This window comes from Drosophila grimshawi, unplaced genomic scaffold (assembly GCF_018153295.1).
Source record: "Drosophila grimshawi isolate 15287-2541.00 unplaced genomic scaffold, ASM1815329v1 contig_80, whole genome shotgun sequence".
Taxonomy (NCBI): Eukaryota; Metazoa; Arthropoda; class Insecta; order Diptera; family Drosophilidae; genus Drosophila; species Drosophila grimshawi.
In genome coordinates, this window is record NW_025063639.1 from 454,209 (window position 1) to 474,149 (window position 19,941).

Sequence of the window (19,941 nt, forward strand, 5' to 3'; positions counted from 1 at the left end):
AATCATTAACATTTTCTTAACAGTCTGCTAAAGCTAACGATGTACAGTTCACATTTCGTTACATTAAATACGTTTCTGTAGAATTCTTAAGCATTAGCTGCCACATTTAAAGTGCATTTTTGTATTACATTAAACATTTTTTTTAACTCAATGCACATTTTTTTGCATTACATTACTCTTTTTGTTGTTCACTGTCTTCATTTCTGGGTATTTTTGTGATCGTCGCAAACGGTCACACCAGTTTGCAGAAAAGAGTGAGCGAGAACAAGTATCGGTACGAGTGCGTTTTTAAATAGGTAAAATAAAATATAATTAAGTTACACTAAGAAATCACTAGCCTAATGGATTTGGACTCACAGTTATGAATAGCTTGAAGTTGTTTTAATTCTATAAAATATCACAACAAATGTTCGTTCGCGCAAGCATTAATGCTTACAGAAAGTTAAACACATGTACACACACATTCTGACAAATGTGTGTGCATCTGAGTGTGTGTTATAACTCAAACAAAGAGTTGCCACGTTTTAAGTATTTTACATAAGACAATGATTTGAAGGAAAGCGCATTAAAATTTTAAGCAATTACAATTACTATTTACATTATTTAAGTTTCCCTCTGCAGTTGCAATAAAACGCTCATTTTTAAATTGTAAGATATATGCGCAAAAGTTGGTTGGCTAAATCGCATAAAACATGGCTAGGTGGCAACATTGCGCAAGCAGCCATTTGTACTGTAGTAAATTGTCCCGTCCCATTGAACGTGTGGTTTGATAAATTTTCGCACCGAAAAAGTAATCTTTGCATTAAAATAATTGTATATTTTTTATTTTTTTGCAATAATGAACATACGTAATGATGCGAAGTGATGAGTTATTTTTTTTTCGAATGAATTTGTGAATCGAGAATTTTATTTGACATAAGTTTACACACACAACACACACATGCATACTTTTGTGAAATCGTCGTAGTGGCTTGGCTTAATACAACCATGCATATTTATGCATGTATCTATGTACTTATGTATGTAAGTGTGTGATGTATGTATGTGATGTGAATGTACATTCCATATGTATATATATATGTATAAATTTTTGCGGTATATTAAATTTCAATCGATATTTATTTAAATCCAAAAAAAAATCAAGTTGCAAGTATTTGCAAAATTCTTTGTTTTGTTCACTAAAACATTCACATGTATGTATGTATACTCATTTATATGTGTATATGTGTATGTGTGTGTGAGTGAGTACTTAATTGAAAATAAAGTTCATAAATGCACAAATACCTGCACGCAAAAAAAATTAAAAAAAAAATGCAAATATACACAATGTAAATCCATGAAAAACATTTTTTACACATCAATAAAATAAATTTGAAGGTTTAATAATTGAATTTCGGATATTCTTTCAAATATCCGATTTGTGTGTGCGTGTGTATACAAATGTTACATTTGCATCTCTATATATATGTGTGTATGTTTTATAGCATATTTGTTGATTCGTCCGTATGGGTGTTTTTGTGTATCTGTGTGTGTGTGTGAGCGTGAACAAAAGTACAGAGTTAAATAGGGTGATTGCGTCAATGACTACTGTCCAGAGTTGTCAAGTATCTTTTTCGTACAATCGCACACATATAAATCCACAAATACTTTGTATACTCTTTCTCTAATATTCGATTTATCTTCAGAAATGGAGTAAATAAGTTGCCAAACTTATCGGAAACTAAGAGATTTTTATTAAAATTTAGTTTAAATATAGAATAGAATAAATTACACAATTCTGAAGAAGAGGATAATCGACCTTATAAGGTATATATAACTTTTTTTCGAGTATGTATCCACTTCCGTCTCTATGAGCACGCCGATCTCAAAGACGAAATTTGTAATAATAGTGTGCTTTTTTTATCGATAACTTTTATATTTTTGCTTAGATCGAGCTGTGATCCCAATTTGTGCACATATTTTGAAGGGGTATAGAAGTTTGGATACGATTCCCGATTATCCTCCCATTATTGCAAATAACTCTTTTTTTTTTGGAGGCGTTACTATTTACAATAATTTCACTCACATTTGAATAGAGTCTATGTGCATTAAATATTATATGATGATTAGACAATGGAAATGGAAGTTATCTTTAAATTAATTTCCTGCAAGACAGCCCAATTATATAATAGTGTTTATTTTTTTACTGGGTATTAATCTGCTAGTCAGGCATCTCTCTACTATAACACTTTTTCTTGATTAATTTCTAAATATTTCTAATGCAAAATATTTCTGTTTTTGTAGCCAAAATAATAATAACATAATCAGTGTAAAAGCCGTTTTGAAAACGAGAACTATCAATAATATTATATTGTTAGCGAGTTGAACAAAAATTGTAAACAAGATTATTACCATCAGCCATACGAGTTCATTCAATGACAATGACGTTGGCAGCAAAATTGATGCAGGACTAGTTGAACCTGAGAATGGGAATGCGCTATTTACAGTTAGTGTAGCTAAACATCAATTGGAACAGTTGTACACGATGCGCGAAGCCCTTTTCTCTCAGGATGGCTGGGGTTGCCAGCATGTTAACCAAGATACCAATTGGGAGGTGCCCAGTTCACCAGAGCCGGCAAACAAGGATCCGTCAGGAGGGCCTCCAATGTGGAAACCGAACATTAACAATGGCACAGATCTGTGGGAATCAAATTTAAGAAACGGCGGTCAGCCACCAGCCCAACAAGTGCCAAAGCCATCTTGGGGCCATACGCCCTCATCCAATCTAGGTGGCACCTGGGGCGAGGACGATGACGGTGCGGACAGCACCAGCGTTTGGACAGGCCAATCGGTTAATAACGCCGCATCCGGTGTCGTTGTCGGTGTAAATTCTGCGGGTGTTGGCTCTGGCGTCGGCAGCGCAAGCGGTGGCCCCCCGTGGCCCCAGGGCGTTGGAGTCGGCGTTGGTTTGAGCGCCGCAGGCAACAACAGTTCGCCGGCAACGGGAACCTTACCTGTAGTCACTCCGGGATGTAAGTATTATACATACCTATTTATCATATATACATACATATTATATTTACTTTGCTATCATTTTACTATTAAATTGGAGTCGATGCTGCGAAAAAAAATTGAACAACTTTAGTGTGATTCGATTCGGTTTCAAATAAATTAAACTAGACTTTTTATATGCAATGTCCGTCATGCTGCCTGTTCGTCTGATAAAGGGTTTGTTGCCACTGAAAATCGAAAATCGTTACTCTTGAATCGTCAAAAACGATATATGACTATTTCGTTTTAAAGCTACTGTCACCAAATTTGGTTAGCTATTGTCTTTTTGGTCACTAAAAATAATGTGAAATTAAGCAATAGTCGCTAAATTTGAAAGATAAATTGCCGGTAAAAAGAAAAAAAATAAGAAATACGAGAAATAAATCGATAATGGCTATAATTTGTAGATTTATATATCTGAAAGAGCAATATCTCCCATAAATTTGATGGCGAAGTCTCAAAATTTGGTAACTTCCTTCGGTCGACATATATATTATATTACTTAGTGGCCTATATTTCTAGGAACCTAGCAACAGCTTGTATCTCTCGCAATTTTTAGTGATAGAGTTGCCAAATTTTAAAGGATTATGAATGGTTATTATCGAGGGAAAAAATCTAAGTAATCAAAAATTAATGAGAATCAGATAATCTATATATCTAAGTATTGACAAAAATTGGCTCAATTCAACTTAATATTAAGTTGAAGTAAGATAAAAAATTGTTATGTAAATGAATGAGTATTGGAAAAAATGGCTCCATTCATCCAAATATTAACTTGAAGTAATATAAACATTCATTATAACAATGAATGAGAATCGAATATTATGCAAAAAAATTTGAGTCAATCGCCCCGAATATCTATTATCTTAAGTATTTTAAAAACTGATTATAAAAATTAATGAGATGTTTATATTGCAAAAACTGAGTTAATCCCCCGAATAGGAACTTGAACTAATATTAAAAGTTAAACTGAAAATTGTTGTTTCTGACACTGTTTTTTTTTTTCTCTGTGCTTGATTCACATGTAGGTGGAAATAGTGGTAACAATTTGACTTCCACTGGAACCGTAGGCGGGGCTGGCGGCAGCGTTGGCGGCAGCACTGGCAATGGCTGGGGAGATCCCCGAGACATACGCCCGCTTGCCGGCGGTGGTCCCATGGACATACGGAACGTCGATCCTCGCGATTCAATTCCAATGCGTGGTGTCGGCCCACCCACGGGAGATCCGCGAGATTTACGCATGATTGATCCGCGCGATCCGATACGCGGTGATCCGCGTGGAATATCAGGGCGACTGAATGGCCAATCCGAGATGTGGGGACACCATCCCCAGATCGCTCACAATCAGATCCAGAATATTAACAAAATGGTCGGGCCCGTTGTTGGTGGTTCTTCGGGTACAAATGTAGTAAGCTCAAATATAGGTGGGCCTGGTGGTGTCGGAGCCGTTTCTAGCAATATCGGCGCTCAATGGGGACCAGCACAAACTGTAGTCGGTGGACCGAAGGATATATCGAAGCAAATCACCGGTTGGGAGGAACCATCTCCGCCGCCACAACGCCGCAACATACCCAATTATGATGATGGCACTTCGCTCTGGGGGCAACAGACACGCCTGCCAGGCGGTGGGCCTCAGTGGAAGGACATGACAGACTCAATTGGTCGCAGTCACTTGATGCGCACCCAAAATCCAAGCGGCGGAACCATCGTTGGAAGCAGCATCGCGGGCAATAGCAATGTGCCAGCAATAGGCGGCAACCCAAATAATTCAATGCCAGGTGCTGGTGGCCCACAGGCTCGCCTCACCAATCCAATTGGCGGACCCAGTGGTGTTGGTGTCGCTGTTGGTGGTGTCGGTGTTGGTGGCCAGCATGGCAAACCCGATGCCGGCGCCATGTGGGTGCATCAAAATAATAGCGCTGGCAGCCGCAATGCGCAAGTGGTGAACTCATGGGGCGACGATAGTCACAATGTGGGTGGTGTTGTTGTTGGCGCTACTGGCGTCGTTGCCGGCAACAATTGGGTCGATGATAAACCGAATGCCGGCCTCGCCCAGATCGGCGCTAGTTCGAATTCCTGGAGTGATTCTGCTACGGGTGGCGGCGGCGGTTGGTGTGGTAATAAACCAAGTAAGCTGTCATCGGCGAGCGGTGCTTCCTCGGGCTGGAGCAATTCCAACACAGTCGGAGGAGGAGCTGGCAATGTGGAAGGTGGTGACATCTCTTCGGATTGGTCGCACAGTGTTATTGTAGGCAAAACTCAACAGCAACAACAGCAGCAACAGCAGCAGCAGCAGCAACAACAGCAGAAATTGGCTGGCATCAATGTTGGAGTTTTGAACTCGGAGATTGTTAAGCAAAGCAAGCAATATCGAATTTTGGTTGAGAATGGATTCAAGAAGGAGGATGTTGAGAGAGCTTTACTGAGTGCCAATATGAATATTGAGGAGGCGGCCGATATGCTGCGTGCTAACGCAAATTCATCATTGGCGATGGTGGAGGGCTGGCGGCGTCACGACGAAGGCCTTGGTTCCTATGCCGATCATTCGAATACACCAAATAGTGGCGGCTTCCCACAACGCTATCCAGTTAGCGGCGCACAACCTTCGATGTCATTCCCTCCGGTAAGATCATCCTGATCAAACGAATTCTGATTTGATCGACCAAATGAGAAATTATTTTTGTTTTTGGGTTTTTTAGAATAACCTTATGAGTAATATGAGCGGTACAGCCGTCACTGGTAGCAATAATCCCAATATGGCCACTCTGCAAGTGCAAAAATATTTGAGCCAAGGTGGACCACACAGTGTCGCCATCGGCGGCGGTGGACCACAGTCTGTCAATGCGAATGCTCCGGTCGCCTTTTGTCAGAACGCATCGAACGCAGCGCCAGCAGTCAATATTGCATCGAATGCCAATAATCAACCATCTGGGCAGCATATTCGAATGCTTGGCCAGCAGATTCAATTGGCTATACACAGCGGTTTTATATCCAGTCAAATCTTAACGCAGCCTCTGACACAAAATACATTAAATCTTTTGAATCAACTACTCAGCACTATAAAGGTGAGTATAATATCCATATCTATTTTTATCTATCTGTATGCAATGCGAACAATCGTTTACAGCATCTTCAAGCAGCGCAGCAATCTCTTTCTCGGGGCAGCAACGCTAGCCCAATGGTTGTCAATGTAACCATAGCGAAGTACAAGCAGCAAATTCAGAATTTACAAAACCAAATAAATGCACAACAGGCTGCGTACATTAAGCAACCGAACTTGCAACAAAACTCACAGCAGCAGCAGCAGCTCCCATCCGGAGGACATATGAATAACTCTGGCAATGACTATTTAAGGAATCATGATGCAATAGGTACACTTCAAGGAAACTTTTCTGAGCTCAATCTTAACAAGGTACATACTCCAATTGTAATAATTCTGATATATTTTCTATAGTCAGTGAAATGCCGTCTTAAAAATTATATTAAAAACTGTCCCTCTCCATTTCGCGTGTAATACTTAGGTAAAGTTTCTAAAATAAGTATACAATTATTTAATTGAATAAATTAATTATCGCATCATTTTTGGGATCAGATTATCAAAAAAAATTTGGTTTTTGAATTTTGCGGCGGCAATCAAATGCAATTTTTTTTCCGCCTTTTTATATTTATTTATAAAATTCGATAAAAAAAAATGTGTAAATTTAAAAATAAATTGAAAATTAAAACTAATGGATCAAAATGAAGATTCAAATTTGTGTGACGAATGTGACGAATTAGGAAATTATATAATAATAAATCATTTAATTTTGCATTTTATCCATTTAATTTTTAGCCAAGTGGATATCAGGCTGCGCCCAATCAGCAATCCCGCTTAAATCAGTGGAAACTTCCAGTATTAGAAAAGGACAGCATGGCTACAGATGGCACGGACTTTTCGCGTGCTCCGGGTGCTACAAAGCAGAATTTAGCAAGCAACTCAAACAACATGGGCCCGCTGGGCTTGCAAAATGATGGGTCAGTTGTGTGTGATTGTTGTGACAAGGGCAATGAAGAACTTTTCTCTAAAATAGTTGTGATTTTTTGTATTGTATGTAGAACTTGGTCAACGGGTCGTAATATTGAACACGGTTGGCCGGATCCGTCGATTGATAACGAGAACAAAGACTGGTCAGTTGCTCCGACTGCAGCTGCATATTCCGACTTGGTACAGGAGTTTGAACCAGGCAAACCGTGGAAGGTAACTGTAGGCATACGTCTTCTTCCAATAACATACCCAAGCAGAAGTTTATTTTTAAGGGTTCTCAGATCAAAAGCATTGAAGATGATCCAAGCATAACTCCTGGCAGCGTTGCTCGATCTCCACTGTCCATTAATCCGACGCCAAAAGATGCTGATATTTTCGCAAACACCGGCAAGACCTCTCCGACTGATTTGCCATCATTAAGCTTATCGTCGTCAACATGGAGTTTTAATCCAAACCAAAACTTTCCCAGGTGAAAAACACTATCCATTTGTTTTACATATAATTTTAATATACGCTTTAAATATAAAGTTGGTCAGACAACACTCAACAATGTGCCACCTCAGAACTCTGGACCAGTCCTCTAAGCAAAGGTTCATCTCGAGGACCTCCGCCCGGGTTAAGCACAAGTAAAACTGGCGGTGTCACTGCTCCCACCCCGTCACCTACGGTTGCCGGGAACTCGAACGGCTGGCTGCCCAATCGAAGTGTCCCCAGCACCAACACAGCATGGACTGGAACTAATGTTTCATGGAACTCTAGTTGGTTGCTTCTCAAAAATCTAAATGCTCAGGTATGTATTGGAATAGACCTAAACTGATTAATATCAATTTTTGATTGCATTGAAAATAATTTTCCGTATATCTGTAGGAATATGTAAAGTGATATTTTCGTAAAAATCATTTAAGAATCACAGATCAGTAATATATATTCATTATGGAAAAGAAGATTTTGTATCTGCTGCTGGGTATTTACTTCATTTTTAATGGTTTAGAAATTTAAATTTGGTTATAAAAAACTTGCTTTTTATTAGATCAGATACTATGATTGGCTTGAGACAGTGCTATTCCTTTCTTAAAAATAATAGATCTTTGGAGAATGCCAAAGTGAATGATGTTAAAATTAGGGTCATCAGAAGAAGATAACTAAAAAGGACTGAAATCCCACGTTGATAATAATGAAAACGCTTAAGTTGCTGATTGACTGACTAACTGATTGGATAACACAGATGTTATTATACTTGATTATATATTATACATGTATATATGTTTTCAGATTGATGGCCCAACCTTACGTACTTTGTGTATGCAGCATGGTCCCCTTGTCAGCTTTCACCCGTATTTAAACCAAGGAATTGCATTGTGTAAATATGCAACGCGGGAGGAGGCTAACAAAGCACAAATGGCTCTGAATAACTGTGTTCTCGGCAATACGACAATATTCGCCGAATCGCCAAGCGAGAATGAGGTGCAGAATATTCTACAGCATTTGCCTCAAGCTCCGTCCTCGACCAATTCGGGTATTTCGTCAAGCAGCGCCGGCAACGGCAACAGCGGCGGCATTGTCGGTGGTGTTGGCACCACAAGCGTCAGCGGCGCCGGCAGTTCAGGTGGTGCAAGCATATCGGGCAACAGCAGCAGCAACAGCAATGGCAACGGCGCCGGCGGTAACAGTGGATCGAATGCTGCTGGTGTTGTGACCAGCGGCGCCGGCGGCACAGCCAGCAGTGCTGCAAGTGGCAGTGCGACGGGCTCCGTTGGCAGCAGTGCGGGTGGCGGTAACAACAGCACAAGCGGCAGCAACAACAGCAGCAACAATGTTGTCAACTCGTCTGTGAATGGTGGTGCCCCATCAGCTGTCGGTGGTAACAGTGGCGGCGGCAACAATGTCAAGAGCTCTTCAACCACCTCCGGTGGTGGTGGCAACAACATAACTATGACGGGCGGCGGCGGCCCATCGAACGTAACTTCGAGTGCAACTGGCAACAACTCAACATGGCGACAGACTGGCCCAAATCAAGTTCTGCAACAGGGCCAAAATAGACCACCCGGTAGGGAAGCCGACTATGATTATATATCTCAATTCGTTTGTTCCATAGTTGACGATTAGTTTGATAAAAATATGACCATGCGCAGCACTTTGAATCAAGACACACACACACACACATAAATACACACCCACACAGGGAGAACACTCTAGATTCAATGATTCAATATGGAAAGCAAAAACCATGCTATATGAAGAACATAAAGTGGATCGACTGATAAACGAATGGACTTAGAATTTTGTATGCCTGTAGATTTATTTTTCTTTATCGTTCATAGTGTTTAGGGTTGTATATGTAAGAGAAAAAACAATGCGATATACATACAATTTTTTGGAAATAATACTTGAACTATTTACCTTTCATACTTACACATACCTACACAACAACTATCTTTCCATTGTATACAAGTGTTCAGTATCCAGATTTCTTATAATTTGACTTTCAATTAAAAATGATGATTAGCACTAGGTCAGAGGTCAAAGTCAGCTACGTAACAAGTATGTATGTACGTAGTATATGATGAATGAATGTAAAAAAAATAGACATGCGTGTGCCACATGCATTTCGGTTCTTTTGTTTGTTTGTGTATAAGTCGTCCCCCACAACATGTATGCACACACACACAATTCATGAGTTTGAAAATTTGATTATTTTTTGTATTTCCACAAGAATATTATGGATGGACAAAAAATGAAAACAAAAAAATGACCTGTGTTATATACATAATAGGAAGTTATAATCAATTACGGTTTTGCTTTCACAAAGCATTCCCACCGAAAACAGTTCGGTTATACATACATACATATTAGCTCACAATAAAAAATACCAATGAAGTTAATTCGAAAATCAATCGCCTTTGATTATGTATATTTGGACACCGATTGTGGTAGGCGGCAATTAATGATGATGGGAATACATATCCCAATCCTTATTTGCATATGGTCTTGCTTGCATGTGTAGTGGTGTGGTATCTCGTATTCTCTTCATGACATCATAATTTAAACTTACTATATTAATGATTATGTAGCAAAAATGACTAAAATATCGTGAAAAGATATAAAAACTAAGCACGACAACAAAAAAAAATAAGAAAAAAAAAATTACCTACATATTGATGTGTACTTGTGTATGTATTCCTTAACAGATGATTTCAGTGGTTAATAAATCAGAAAATTATTAATAAAATTTGTTTTTACAAATTATGTACAATCATATATATTGACAAGTTTAGTGGAAAATTGCTTTTTTCATTTACAAGTGAATTTTGGTCTATAAAAATACACCAATTACATACATGCATACATACATACATACGAACATACTTACATACACATATGCAAATATGCTAAATTGTTCATAAATCTCCTTGGGATTTTTGTTTTTGACGAATTCCAGTTGCCGGCTGAGCCTTAGGTAAAATTTGTTCAAAGTTCCAAATTACAAAATGAGCGTCGTTGAAAATAAAAAATAATAATAATAAATATATGTAGATATACATATATAAAGATATAAATGGTATGCACATTGATGATTTTGAAGCGCAAAGTGGGGGTATTCACGTACACACTAAGTACGTACTAATTAATTCCATTTCGGGCATATTAAATAATATACTCTTCGGTACAATACCATGAGAAAACTGTGTTCATGATGCGTGGTATTTGTATCAGTGAATCCGTATATGTATACTATGCAAACAAAAAAAAAATTATGAATTTATGTTAGCAATACATATTGTAAGTGGTACCTGTATTGGAAAATAAATGATGGTATAGGTAATATTGTTTTAATCGTTTTTACTATATATAAAATAATAGACTGTACAACAATTCGAATCTTTAGAGCATATACATAAATGTGGGCATAATTGAATCATTATAATGTATGTATGTACATATATATCTGATGCGAACTAACTAACTTTGGAAACTTACATAACCTAATTTTGTGGCCACACTGTGTGTTATGTGTGCTTTGGGTTGTAGGTAGGTTCTCTTTGCTTTAACCATACATTCTAAGATCGAACATAATTTGCTGTACAATTATAATGAGTGAGCTCGCTACGATATGCCCTATATTCTAGTTTTCTTTTATAAAGTTTTGTACCAAGATGTGAGCAGGTCTGCAAGTAGGCCCTGCCGACAAACACGTGAATATATAAATACATATGTATAAATACATATGTATGCAATCGTAACGGGGTAACCGGGATCTGCAGCATGCACACAAAAACATATTGACGTTCGCGTCGATTATCATGCCATCTCTTTCTCACACATGCGCTCACATATTGATGCACACAGAAAATGTTTGCGGCTGCTGATAGAAATGAGACCAATATGAGAATATATTTTCGACTATAAATTTGGTGTGTCTTATCCGATCTTGATGCAATTCAGGCAGTTGATAAATAATGCATATACATGTTATGTATTATAAAGATTCTGCGTATCGATTCTGTATCGATAATCGAGAAATGGCGTCAGGTATATACTAAATTAGAAGGCTCTAGCCCCTATAGTCTCTGAGATTGACGTGTTCATACAGACTGACGGACGATCGGACAGACTAATATCGAATTTATATACTTTATAGGGTCGGGGATGCTTTCTTCTGCCTGTTACAGTTGCACAAAACCATTATAACCTTTATACTCATTTTTAATGGGCTCTGGGTATAAAAATAAAATATAAATATGTTTAAATTCAATATATTTATGTAGATATTTAAGCTATTCTGCCTTTACATACATTATTATTAATATTATTGGGGAAGTTGCACCCCGACTTGTTGGATCTATTATGCCCCTTCTGAGCCTATAGCTCTTCCATCAGTCCCAGACCCCGTGCGAATGCTAGGATCGTTGTTGGGTTGAGGTTTCTATGTCTCTAGAATTCAAGACATGCGACCCTAGGATGCTACATCTTCTTCTAGCTAGTGCGACACATTCTGCTAGGATGTGTATCGAGGATTCCTCCCCTCTTTCGCAGAACCTGCAGAGATCGCTACTATATACACACCTAGTCTAGTTAGGTGACTTCTTAGTCTATAGTGTCCCGTCATTAGACCGGTAAGTATCCTAAGATTATTCTTTCCCATGGTTGTAACTTGCTTAAATCGCTTAAGATTATAACCACCTAGGAGACATCTGGCTTGCCGGAGGCCTACTGCCTCTGGCCAGCTCTGCTGCCGTATCTGTTTCTCTTCATTTCTGAGTACCAGCCGTGATAGGGGGGTTGTGTGAAACTATACTTTGGAAGGCGGCAACACAAGCGCCTTGTCGGTACGATAGACATTATCGCACCCGCTGTTTGTCCGGGACTGCTTATTTACGAGGAATCTCACATTATTCACAGCTAACCTCCCCGTGAGGAGGCCGTTCGCTATCCGCAACCCGCGAGCCGCCTGGTGGCCTGAGCTCAGCCCCATCCGAACCATCCCACAAGTTCTTTAGACCAGGCTTACATACCTACATTTATGCAATTCAATCAAATCATGTGTGTGTAAGCAATTACACATGTCTTTATTACAATAATGTTGAGAGTTTTTAAAATATGAAACAGACAAATTATTTATTACATAAATATAGTAACCACTATAAATAAATTCATCGAAAATAAACAAGTTAAATTCAGCGTTAATTCTAATTTACTCCATAATCATGAGACTGTAGCTCATGTCGCTTTTGTAAGCGACATCCAAATATATACGAATACGAATACTAGTGAGAATAGTTCATAATTAGTATTAATATGCTGGATCAAACTGGGCGCCGTCAATCATACATTTTTATTATACTCCGTAAGTAGATTATTCTAGCTTGTAAAGAACCATCCGTTATTCCGAATATAAACTCAGTCAAACTGAGGGTTCGAGCAACAAAATTTATATGTGTACAACACCGATATTGATCTCCCTGCGTTTAAATTCCCTAAAATATTTCTGCCTATAAGTCCTTCGAAATCCCTATGACAATTTCATTTAAAAAATTCACAAAAATAATTTCCAGATTGATATTCTTTAAATGAGAAGATTTTGCAGAAATTACCAATATTTATTAAGTGGCCGCTAGCTTTGACGCCAATCCATTTCTTTCATCCATATTGGTCGAAAGACACCTTCGTTAATTATACTGAATTCAGCTTCATCTATTACAAACAAGAGTGTCCTATTTTTTGTATTTATTTTGTACTCGTCATCTAACCTATGTAGATTTTAACCAAATATAATTGCCTTTTGTGTTTCGGGAAAATTATCTTTAAAAACGTAAAGTGCAATTCTGCTTACTTTAGATATAGTATAAGTTATCGGAATTTATTAATTGTAAGAAGTTTTGTTATTTTTTTTAAGTGGGCAACCTCGGCTAGTTCAGAACTCCTCAGGAGGGGGTTTAACACTGAAACAAACTCCACCTACGCAACATTTAAACAAAGACACATGTAGACACAAAACAAATGAAAAAGTTTGCAGGTCTAGTGTTAATGGCCCCGAAATGCCCGCCCTCCCTCAATTGGCTTGTAAGAATTTTTTTGGCCCCTTTCCCTAAAATTTTAATAGACGCTCTAGTTATTGCATGCTTGCGGCGATTCTCACTTCTATGGGACTTAATCACACATCATTTTCATTCACAAAATGTATATTTTTTATTTGTTGACTTAGAATAAGAAAACTTTCCGCGGTATCTATATTTTCAGCGGAAATTTAAAATTGGAATTTATGAAAATAAAACAAACGAATTGTTATCAAGTTAACCTAAATCCCTATTTTATCCTATAAAGCTTCTAAATTTTTAGCCGAATTTTAAACAGTATTATATTTTGTTATGTCTTGCCTGTCAAAAGCACCAATATATCGCTCAGCCGGCTAGCTATCGGCTCAGGGGTAGTTCGACCGCGATATATTGGGCGGCAAGTTAACAAAAAATTTGTATTCTTTTATAAATAAAAAAAAACAAATATTTCCATCAAACCAGTCCGCTCGCTGCTGTGTGAATGTTGTACAGTCTGCGTGTCCCACCCATCCTAGTGATTCCTCCTTTCAAATTTCCTGGAGAAATTCCCTTTCACAATTATTCCTTTCTCGTTTGTTTCTTATGCCCCCATCTCACCCAATCACATTAATTTACCACCTCATGTTCATTTTTTTAGACCATTTATTTTACAACTGTGACATATATATATTTAATACAAGTTCACCTATCTACTTCATTTAAAGCTTACAAAATATTTATGACTTTTCTTTTCTTTTTTTATTTGGCTTCAAAAGTGCGCATCACTGAGTGACAAAATGAGCATCACTATTGCATGGGTTAGGGCCGATCTGTCTTTGGCTCACTCTGCCGCAGTTAGGTGGGAACAAACTCACAGGTGTTTTGATTTAATCCGAGGTGTCTCCGGGACTCCGGGTTTCGACTTCCTGGTTCCTGAGTCCAGTTGTCCCTGGCGATTTTCTCCTTGATGGCGGCGATGGATAGTTCCGCCTGTTGCTGCAGCCGATTTGCATGTTTTTTTATTTTTTTTTATTTTTATTTATTATTTTTCTTTTGCTTTATATTTATTTATTTTACATTATTTTATTTTATATATAATTACTTAATAATTTATTCACAATTAATTTATTTGAATTTCTTTTTAAATCAATCTTTTCGCAGCGCACGCGCATGCGGTCTCTCTTCCTCCTCTTTTTTTCCCATCTTTTCTTCCCTATTTTTCTGAAGATGGTCCCCCATCGATATCCCTCGCCTATCGATCTTTCTGCCGACCATAACACCACAAGGTTCATTTCAGAGAAACAGGAGTGCAAAAGGAGGCTATCTTTACCCAACGTAGGCCATCGCCCACACCCTGGGATTAAGAGCCTCATGACTGACTGAGCTAGCCGGGCTCACACTGCTATTGTTTCAAGTCCTTTGCATGGAATACCCCAATCCTGTTTCCTTGGAGGGTCTCCAGCACATTTGTCTCGACATTTGACGTACTTCGGACAAAACTTGGCATTAATCCGATTCTTGAAATCACTTAGCACGAAGTTCCGTTTGAAAACTTCTTGCCCAGAGACATAGTGGATTTCCCGCGTTTTTAAATTATAAGTCTTAGTCGCTCTCTCATATGCTCTATGCAGATTCTTCTGGACTTCCTGCCGGGTGATTTGTTGCTGGTCCTGTCTGGAAAGATGTTGGACTCCGGCATCCGTTAAGGCTCATAGTTTGCGAGCGAGTTTGTAATCCTTTCCGCTTGTAAACATATGCTGTCCAAACAGCACAAAGTATGGCGAGGTTGCAATGCTATGGTGTATAGCGCTTCGGGCCGCACCTTGGATGTCGGGCAGTCTCTCGTCCCAACGTGTGTGGTCGTCTCCAACATATGTCCTTGTCGCCGCTAGGATAGTTTGGTTGACCCTTTCCGCTGCGTTTGCCTGTGGTGCGTAATTTCCCGATCGCATGTGGGTTATGTCTCGCCGACTTAGGAAACTTGTAAACTCCTCTGATGTGAACTGTCTGCCGTTATCCGTATGAACGATTTCTGGAACCCCAAACATGGAAAATATCAGGAAACTTTTTCTCGTTCTGCTGTACCAGCTTGATACGATCTAGGTATGTCTGTTCCTCAAAGGCGGTCGTTTCGAATTGAAAGAAGTCAGGCTCCTCTGCATCGAAAGGACGAGAGAGCATGTCGGCAACTACATTGTCTCCACCCTTTCTATGCTCGATATGGAAGTCATACGCCTGAAGTGTTAATGACCATCTCGCTAGCCTACCATCCAGTGCTTTGAATGACATTAACCATTGAAGACTTGCATGGTCCGTTATGATGGTGAACGGCATGAGTTCCACATATGCTCTGAATTTCTCCACTGCTCTCACTGCAGCCATGCATTCTTTTTCTGGGACACTGTAGTTTAATTGGGCTCCTCGCAATTTCGCGAAAAGAAGGCAATTGGGTGCTCGGCGTTCTCCTTGTCGAGCTGGAATAGGACGGCTCCGATGAAGAGGATATGACTGGCATCGCACTGTATAAAACATGGCTTCTTAAAGTCGGGATGGATCAAGAATGGTGCACTTGTGAGTGTCTTTTTCAACTTTGTGAAAGCTTCCAGCGCGTTCTCTGTCATTTTAAACGGACCTTTTCCTTTCAGGCAATCCGTAAGCGGTGCAGATAAGGCTGAAAAATTCTGGATGAAGCGGCGATACCATCCAGCGGTACCTAAAAACCGACGTTGCTGACGTACACTTTTCGGAACGGGTATCTCCGTAATTGCTTGTACCTTTTCTGGATCAGTCCGTAGTGCACCATCGCCAACTACATATCCCAGATATTTTAAATATTTATAGCAAAACTTAGATTTCTTTATACCGATTGTTAAGTTTGCTGCTTCCAGACAGTCTCCTACTTCGGATAATAGATGGCAATGTTCTTCAAATGTGCGCGAAATCACTAGCACTAGCACTAGCACTAGCAACGAAAACATGACTTCGGAGTCTTTGTGGAATCACCTTGTCCATTAGACGGCAAAGTCGTTGCGCTGCATTGCAAAGACCAAACGGCATAGATTTGAACTGATACAGTGGTCTCCCGGGTATGATGAAGGCTGTATACGGTCTACTTTCTGCCTCTAGTTCAATCTGCCAAAAGGCATGTTTTAGGTCGATACTGCTGATGAAAACCGTATCTTCTACTCGGCTAAGGATCGACTCTATGTACTGCAGACATTCATTTTGACATTCATTTTAATCACTTTGATTAAGTCGTAGTCCGAGAAACAGCTGGATAGCCGCGATCTTAGCACCAACATGGCCTGAATGTATTCATTCGTACTTTCTCCATGCCGTTGCTTGCGTTCTCTCAGTTCCTGTTCTCTCTCAAATTCAGATCACCTTATTTGGAACTGCTGCTGTAGGCTATCTCTGAGATTTGGCCAATCTGGAACTCCAGAGGTACGCACATACATCCAGTACCAGTCTTTAGCCTGCCCGTTCACTAATCCATGGAAATCCCTCAGTACATCTGACCACGGAACTTGGTACAGTGACTGGAGATGTTCCAACCGGAAGATGAATTCCGCCACCGGCATTCCCTTCAGGTCTCCGTCGAAGATCAGGCCCCACCTTCGGATGTGACTACTCTCCTGCCTCGTATCCCCGATGCTCGTACGGTTTCTTTGATAGTGTCCACTATCATTACTCGTTTGTTGCATCCAGCACGATACGGGAACTTGTTGTTGTTCGGCTTGTTTCTGTTGTTCTGATTCCAACGCTCGATTATCCACGAAAAGGTGAGTAGGTGCAGGTGGTCGATTAATTCTCGCCTCTCTCGCGTCTTGTGAACTTGAATCGCTTCTTCCTTTGTCCACTTTCAGGGATGAGACCACTTCGTTGATTTCCCGTATGAAACTTAACATGCTGGCCTCCATTGTCTCTTTAAAAGCGCTCATTTCCTGGGCGCTTGGGCTACCGCTACATTAATAGCCGACTTCAGCTCACTGGGTAACTTCACTTCGCTCCTGGTTTGTTGCGTTGATGACGAGGTACTCGCTACATCTTCTCGGCTGCGCATTCCGACTGGATGAGAAGTACTCTCCATTTCTTCGGTGCGTTTGGTATTTTGTGCACGGGTAGTTGGACACATTTTCTCTTGCTCTCTATCTCTCTGAAAGTCCCCGCTACGCCGCACTTTTCTCGATTGCCTGAATACCCCTTCGCTCATGTAATTATTAACTTTATATATATTTCAACATGCAACAAAAAAAACGTATAATTATTTAACCCCCAATTTTCATAAATATATGTATTTGGATATATATGCATAAATATGTCTACGGAAAATAATTAACTGTACTTCTACTCAATCTCCAGTGGAAAAATAAATTATTATATTATTAAATAAGCAACATATAACCACTTACTCAATAAACATTGATTAAATCTATACATGTATTAAATAAATAAATATTCAATAAATATACCAACAACCAATAAATAACTCAGAAACAATTATATGTAACCTATAATAAATATTTGACTAACCTCATCTCTAAGTCCAAAATTGTATTGTAACAATAATGTTGACAACTAAGCTATCACTGGGAATCGAATTATTACAAAAAACTAACACTCAAAATTCATACTCAGCACTCTCGGAAATACAATTTAAACATTAAGATGGGTGAGATGAGGGTAACACCGTATGACGCCACCTACAGGTAACTATCCATACAACAAGAAACGAAAATAATTTAATACCACACGCTAAAACACTCCTTTATCTTTCCAGCTCGCCTACAATTGTTCCTCTCTATTCTGAAATATTAATTAATTCTATTGACTGCGCGCGTTCTCAAAGTCGGACAACGTTGACAATCACTAAACAGTAATGCACGGATCGCGACTTGAAAACTCGACGTACTTTGTAAACCCCATTTCCAGGTAAGCTATCTTTAAGAAATTTTAATTTGCCGGTAAACTAATTATCAAATTCTATTTTTATTTTTTTGCTTCAGATCCACTTCAGAGGCAACGTGGCTCGGCCTTTCTCCGGCTCACGGACCAGCTAAGCTTCATTTTCACTACTAATGACAATTGAAAGATGTTCTTTGATCAAATCGGCAGGACTACTGTTTGTGGCAGCGATGTAGGATGCTCATCCACGGTCCGACTAAACATTCCTCCTACTTGTTGGTCAAGGCCACCTGTTCAATATATGAAAATTGTTAATACGCAGAATTTCAAGTACAATCTCCTGATTATTTTAATTTCTTATCCATTCTTTTTTTATTTCTTTCATGCGAGCGCCATTTGTTGCTACAAATGTGCTTCGCGGTGTTGTTTAAATAGGGTGACATTTGTTCTTATGTCAGCCTAGTTTTTTCAATTGGGCGCCATTTGTTATGCCTTGCCTGTCGAAAGCACCAATATATCGCTCAGCCGGCTAGCTATCGGCTCAGGGGTAGTTCGACCGCGATATATTGGGCGGCAAGTTAACAAAAATTTGTATTCTTTTATAAATAAAAAAAACAAATATTTCCACCAAACCAGTCCGCTCGCTGCTGTGTGAATGTTGTACAGTCTGCGTGTCCCACCCTTCCTTGTGATTCCTCCTCTAAATTTCCAGGAGAAATTCCCTTTCATAATTATTTCTTTCTCGTTTGCTTCTTATGCCCTCATCTCTCCCAATCACATTGATTTACCACATCATGTTCCTTTTTTTAGACTATTTAATTTACAATTCATATGATACATGTAACATCGTGATCCCTAACCTCTTTGTTGGCCAACACTAAATTCGCTTATATATATTTAATACAATTTTATCTATCTACTTAATTTAAAGCTTACAAAACATTTATGTTTTTTTCTTTTCTATTATTTGGCTTTAAAAGTGCGCATCACTGATTGACAAAATGAGCATCACTATTGCCTTGGGTAGGGCCGATCAGTTGTCTTTGGCTCACTCTGCCGCAATTAGGCGGGAACAAACTCACTGATGTGTTGATACAATCAGAGTCGTCTCACGGTCTCCGGGCTTGGATTTCTTGGTTCCGGAGTCCAGTTGGCCGATTTCCTCCTTGATGGTGGCGATGCCGCCGGTTTGTACGTTTTTATTTTATTATTTTTACTTTTGTTTTATATTTATTTATTTTAAATTATTTTACTTTATATATAATTACTTCATAATTTTTTTACAACCAATTTATTTGAATTTCTTTTTAAATCCTCGCAGCGCATGCGCACGCGGTTTTTTTTTTGTTTTATTTTTATTTATTATTTTTCTTTTGCTTTATATTTATTTATTTTACATTATTTTATTTTATATATAATTACTTAATTTATTCACAATTAATTTATTTG

At 38.9% G+C, this 19,941-nt stretch overlaps 1 protein-coding gene across 2 annotated transcripts; it reads left to right on the plus strand.

The window, feature by feature from the left end:
• The first annotated feature begins 239 nt into the window (after positions 1-239).
• LOC6570311 (protein Gawky) lies at positions 240-9,440 on the plus strand. Of its 2 annotated transcripts, none has more exons than XM_032742055.1 (10): positions 240-296; positions 2,284-3,011; positions 4,059-5,653; positions 5,730-6,095; positions 6,158-6,442; positions 6,863-7,044; positions 7,126-7,267; positions 7,327-7,523; positions 7,583-7,844; positions 8,327-9,440. In XM_032742055.1, the coding sequence occupies exons 2-10, from the start codon at positions 2,525-2,527 to the stop codon at positions 9,158-9,160; spliced, it is 4,350 nt and encodes a 1,449-aa protein (XP_032597946.1). In that variant the 5' UTR covers positions 240-296; positions 2,284-2,524; the 3' UTR covers positions 9,161-9,440. The 2 variants fall into 2 exon arrangements, with proteins under 2 accessions (XP_032597946.1, XP_032597947.1); XM_032742056.1 differs by having other exon boundaries at positions 7,336-7,523.
• Positions 9,441-19,941: the final 10,501 nt, after the last annotated feature.